The following is a 6,000-nucleotide window of genomic DNA, read 5'->3' as shown; positions in this document are numbered from 1 at the left end:
AAAAGAAAAAAAAAAAAAAAAAAAAAAAAAGACAACGTACTAGGAATGCATCGCAAATGTAGGTCATTATCAATAATTAAATAGCAGAAAAGTATTTACAAATGTTAAAATTGTTCTAGTTCTTAAAAAGGCGACTTTAATTCCAAACCCCTGCTGGGGGTCATCCGCTCCGCTCGCTACTGGGACAGAAACCTGCGACTCCGTCGGGACGCACGGCTAGGACTCGGCCCGGGNCGGCGGCCCGCAGAGCCCCTCCCCGGCCGCCGCGGGGCTCCGCGGGGCGCCTCCCCGCTCCCGCCGCCGCGCTGACTCCTCCACCGAAACTTTCCTACTTACCAAACCCGTCGCCATTACCAAGTCTTTCAAGCTTCGTCTTCCCCCTCCCCTCAACCCCCCGGGGGCTGAGCCTTCGCCCTGCTCCTCCGCCCTCTTATTGGTCTACGGAACTGCCCTTCGGCCGTTCCCCTTTCCCATTGGGTGATACTGTGGTCCGTCTCGGGAGGCGGGCTTGTGTTGACTTTTGTGTTGTGTTTACTGGAGAAGACGGTGTGTCAATCACTAGAGTGAGCGCTTCGGATTGGATACCTGCCGAGACTTCGGGGACCCAAGCCAAACTTTGCCTCCGAAGTGGATTGTGGGTTCGTAGTCTCCGCCCTGCCCTATTCTTCTGGGGAACGGCCGACGAGAGCGACGTCGGACTACACTTCCCAGAGGCGCGCGCGCAGCGCTGTCTTGATAGTAAACAAGAGTCATAGGGACACGTGTATCAGCTCGTTTGTTTTGGTGTCTGGGACAAAAGGGAGGGCGCGGAGGAAGGGAGTGTTTTAAAGCTTCGGCCCCTTCCCTTCCTCTGGGCCTCCCTCAGCACTCGGTGAGCCCCGGGCTCGCGCGGCACCCGCTTCGGGCCGTAAACAGGCAGAGTCGCTCGCTGCCCGAAGTTTGGCAGGAGGCCAAGGTATTGTGTTAGCGCGAGGGGAAGGAGGTGACCGCATAGACGGAAGCCGCGCAGCCCCGCGCGGGGCCGGGCCGCCCACACNAGAGAGGCGTCTTCCCTGTTGACCAGCTTGCGCGTGGGTTAAGGTAATGAGGCGTCACGTGTGGCCCAAACCGAATCTGTGAATCACCCAAGGTTCCCGGGTAAGTTTTTGTTACCCAGCGCTTTCCTCCACACGGCTTCCCACCGATCAGAGAAGAAGTCTTCGCCCCGTGTTGCCACTAGGAGCCCCTCCTGAAGGTACTAACGCTGACTCACCGAGGAGGAGGCCTTCTCTGGCTTCGTCGTTCCCGCACAGCCCGTGGAGTCTGTAATTGTTACCCTCCAGCCGGAAGGCATCATTAAGGTTTTGTTTCTTTGGACTAGCGCTTAATCACTCAAGCTATGCTTCAGGCTTTGTATCTTTAGATCACTGTATGTATGCTTAAAATTAAGAGGAAAACTTACATTAGTTAGAAATCGATTAAGTCAGACTACTTGAAAAGAACTCTTAACTGTAACAGATTATTCCTTTAAATGGCCCCCTTCATTTCTTGAAGGTTTTTTTTTTTTAATTTTTTTAATGTTTGTTTATTCTTAGAAAGAGACAGAGTGCAAGTGGGGGAGGGAGAGAGAGGGAGACACAGAATCCAAAGCAGGCTTCAGGCTCTGAGCTCTTAGCACGGAACCCAACCCTCAGGCTCGAATTCACAAACCAGGAGATCATGACCTGAGCCGAAGTCAGAGGCGTAACCGACTGAGCCACCCAAGCACCCTGCATTTCTTGAATTTTTAAATCTGCCTGAAAGCTACATAATAAATCAAGAAATCCCAAATATCTCGTATGTTGAAACAAGTTTTACAGTTCTTTTAGGGGTTCCCTGTTGGAAGCCTTGAAGTGAAATTATTTTAAAATAGTTCTCTCCACCCTATGATCAAAAATTTACCTTCTTGTATTCACAAATAGTAACTTTCTTCCCTAAAAATACTCAAGGGTCAACAAAACACCTAAATTTTTCACTAAGGAGAAAGGACAAGATTTGAATGTATTATCTCCCAGAGATTAATAGAGATATCCAAAAAAGAACTGGACAGTGACCCTGCCTTTTTTTTTTTCTTCCATTTTTTTTTTCCTTGCAGTGGAGGGTTGCTACACCAATCCAGTGTTTCATTTTTTGGACAAAAAGAAAAATCGTGGAATTTACCTAATCATTTAGAATTAAAATTTGAAGTATTTGTCTTACTTCCACCAGGAAACTGACAATAGCTTTTCTTCTCCCAAAAATGAGCTCTGAAGAGCTTGAGCCGCTCCTTCCCCCTATTCATTTCATAATCCATGAGGTCGGCTTTTAGTTGAACCTTACCTTACTTTTGAAAGGTTTTCTATCTGATGGGACACCTGGCTGGCTCAGTTGGTTAAGTGGCTCATTCGGTTAAGACTCTTGATTTCGGCTCAGGTCATGATCTTGCAGTTTGTGAGACTGAGTCTAGCCATCTTCAGTGCTGACAGCACAGAGCTTGCTTGGGATTCTCTCTGCTCCTCCCCTGCTCGTGCTTTCTGTATGTCTATTCCCCCCTGTCCCCGTCAAAATAAATAAACTAAATAAATGATTTTCTATTTGAAAGTTCTTACTAAAAGCTTTACTGAAGATGTTTTTATTGGTGGACACTCTGATGGGAAGAATAATTTCAACTTCAGAATCACGATGTTGTGCATTATTATGAACAGTTACCTTTTAATAGTCTTGTAAAGTTTTGTTTCCATTCACTCATTCAAAAATATTTAGTTCCTATTATTTGTTGACCACTTTGCCAATTGATGAGCCTACAAAGATATGGAATATTTTCACATACTTTCATTTTTGTCTAAGTCACTGGGGACTAAAATTCTGACATTTCAGTCACAACTGATTAAATATATTAGAATCTCTTCACCTTTGGGGCACCTGCAGGGCTCAGTCGGTTAAATGCCCAACTCTGGATCTCTCAGCCCAGGTATTGATCTCAGGGTCATGAGTTCAAGCCCAGTGATGGGCTCTCCCAGGAGCCAGAAGCCTATTTAAAAAAAAAAAAATCTCTACACCTTTAAAGTGAACAATTAGTCCTGTCTTTTGACTTTCCTGGGAAGCAAATGACCATAGTAGTACCTCTTGTATATTTAAGACGAACATCATCATAAATTCTTTGTGACTAACAAAACCAGCCAACTCATAACACAGAACAAAGATCAAAGTAAAAAAAAAAAAAAAAAAACCCTAGTAAAATCTTGAAAATCTTTTTATGTAAATTCTACTCTTTCACTAAAACAGATACAATTAAAGAACACATAAACTATGCCAAACTATGTCAAGTTGTTTAAAATAAAATGTCTTTTCAGCAGTTTGTAAAATACTTGTGTTTTCATAAAGAAACATGAAGTACTAACTTGTTAAAAAGATATCTTTTTTTTTTTTTTTACTACCTTTAACTAAAGGTAACTTTACTACCTAAAGCAGTAGTATTATAAAGTATTAGTACTACTTTACTACCTAATTTTAGGGGTAGAATTAAACAACATATTTGCCTCAATTCCACTACATTTGGCACACCAATGACTACTTTGCTGACCTAAGAAAGAAAAAGTTCAAGCACATGGCATTGCTTACATATTGAGAATAATGCTGTTCAAATTGTTAAAATGGAAATGAAATCACCCAAATCAAGTACAGATCTTCCTTAGCATATAATGGGGTTATGTCCAAAAAACCCATCATAAATTGAAAATATGGTCAAGTCAAAAATGCATTTCACACACCTAACCTACAGAATGTCACAGCTAAGCAGAGCCTGCCTACCTTGCACGTGTTCAGAACACTTACGTTAATTGACAGGTGGGCAAGATCACCTCCCATAAAGGCTATTTTATAATCAAGTGTTGACTATCTCATGCATTTTCTGGAACACTGTCCTAAAAGTGAAAAATAGAATGGCTGTTTGCGTGTGGGTTGTGGAGCCTCATAACCAGATGGGTGACTGGAGCTGCGGCTGGCTGCCTTGTCCAGTGTCACGAGAGAGGGTCATCCTGCATGCTGCTAGCCTGAGAAAAGATCAGAATCCAAAGTACAGTCTCTACTGAATACACATTGCTTTTGCACCATCATGGAGTCAAAAAATTGTGAGTCAAACCATCCTAAGCTAGGGACCATCTGTCCAAAATCTAGGAAATGGAACACATGTATGATCTAAAATAGTGCCCCAATTTTCAGATGGTCTCTCTTGGTAGATTGCTTAAACTCTTACAAATAGCCTTCCATATCTACTATACTCTAAAATAAGTTAATTTTAGGGGTGCCTCGGTAGCCCAGTCGGTTGAGCATCTGACTCCTGATTTCAGCTCAGGTCATGATCCCAGGGGCATGGGATCAAGTTCCATGGTGGGCTCTATGCTGAGCCTGGAGTCTGCTTAAGAGTCTCTCGCCCTCCTCTACTGCTTGCACTTTATTTTTCTCAAAAAAAGAAAACAAAATCATAATTCCAAGTACGCAGGTACACTAAATTTGTAAGGAAATGCCTGGAACTACTGAGTGCCATTTTAGAAAGGAGTAGTGTCTGTTGAGCTTGTGATTCTTGATCACAATTCAACTACAAGGTTAAATTATACTCAGATGACCGTAAATAGCAAGACCGTTCTTCAGTGGCTGATAAGTGTCTTAACACTCTCCCCTTGAGGAGTAAGAACCAAGGAGTAAAGGAGGAATAAAAAGTGACTTTTGGCCGGGGTCGGGGGTTGGTGGGGAGAGGGCAGCGTGGCTCGGTCGGTAGAGCATGTGATTCTTGATCCCGGAGTTCTGTGTTTAAGCCCCACGCTGGGTGTAGAGATTACTTAAAATCTTTTTTTAAAAAGTGATTGTTGGGTTTCTAGGCTGGGTGGGACTTGGGGGTGAGCATCGGCAGCATGCTGATGCTCCTGCGGAGCTGGGGAACGCTCGAAAGAGTGGACTTGGGGACTGGAAGGAGACAAGGATGGCTTCGCTTTAGATAATGAGCTGCTGTGCAGGCAAGAAATTCAGGTAAAGCGGCTGAACCTATGTGGAATTTAGGAGATCCAAGTCAAGAAAAGTAAATTTGGGTGTCTTCAGGACACCGGAGACTACACTTTGTGGCATCAGTGGCCCTCAGAAAGTTCTCGTTAGGTTGTCCAATTTGGTTTTATTGAAAATGTGAACATTTAGAGAAGGGAACAAAAATTCTGACTTACTCCTGCTTCCTATTTATACAATTTAGAAGCAGAAATATGAGGGTTTTTCTCTTCCAAATGACTTCTTAATGTCTTTGAGATCATTCCTGTTACCTGAACTGATTAACACAAACTCCCATGTATTTTCTCCTCACGTCTGCTTGTTATTCTAGGCCCTCAGCTATGTATTTTCCTTTCGTTGCCTGTCGTAAGAACCTCATTTTTTAAAAATTTTTTTTAATGTTTTATTTATTTCTAGGAGAGAGAGAGAGAGACAGCGTGAGCAGGGGAGGGTCAGAGAGACAGAGGCAGTCACAGAATGAAACAGGCTCCAGGCTCTGAGCGGGCAGTCAGCACAGAGCCCGACGCGGGGCTCGAACCCACGAACCGCGAGATCATGACCTAAGCGAAAGTCGGACGCTTAACCGACTAAGCCACCCAGGCGCCCCAAGAACCTCATTTTAGAGGCAAGCCTGATAAGAAGCAATTAAAACCACAGCTCTATCACATTGCCACGCTTCGTATTTTTGCTTCCCTTTGTCACCCCTCAACACGTACATCACCTCCTCCTCTGCCCACCCTCGCCACCATCGCATATGCTTCTTGCTGTCTGAGCTCTCAGTCAATAGACGCCTGCTGAACCAGGGAACGAGTGGATGGAAACAAGCAGCATAGATCTGACTAGTATAGCATATTGTGTGAGGCTGTAGGCCCTGCATGGTTTTGAGCACTGGCTGAACAAGCTTCTGTGTGCCTTCTGTGTCCCTGCTCTACACATGCATCACTATCATAGGAGGGCAGCTCTCATGCT

At 44.3% G+C, this 6,000-nt stretch overlaps 1 protein-coding gene across 1 annotated transcript in view; it reads right to left on the bottom strand.

The window, feature by feature from the left end:
- The window catches only part of HBP1 (HMG-box transcription factor 1), a 28,700-nt gene extending 28,305 nt beyond the window's left edge, over positions 1-395 (bottom strand). Inside the window, exon 1 of the mRNA XM_077758315.1 lies at positions 337-395. Within this exon, the coding sequence (XP_077614441.1) occupies positions 337-351 (15 nt within the window). The 5' untranslated portion in view covers positions 352-395. The remainder of the gene's footprint in view (positions 1-336) is intronic.
- Positions 396-6,000: the final 5,605 nt, after the last annotated feature.

Source organism: Crocuta crocuta, unplaced genomic scaffold (genome assembly GCF_008692635.1).
Source record: "Crocuta crocuta isolate KB4526 unplaced genomic scaffold, BGI_CrCroc_1.0 scaffold103, whole genome shotgun sequence".
NCBI lineage: Eukaryota > Metazoa > Chordata > Mammalia > Carnivora > Hyaenidae > Crocuta > Crocuta crocuta.
The sequence above is the reverse complement of the archived record's forward strand: the minus strand, read 5'-3'. Positions and strand labels throughout refer to the sequence as shown.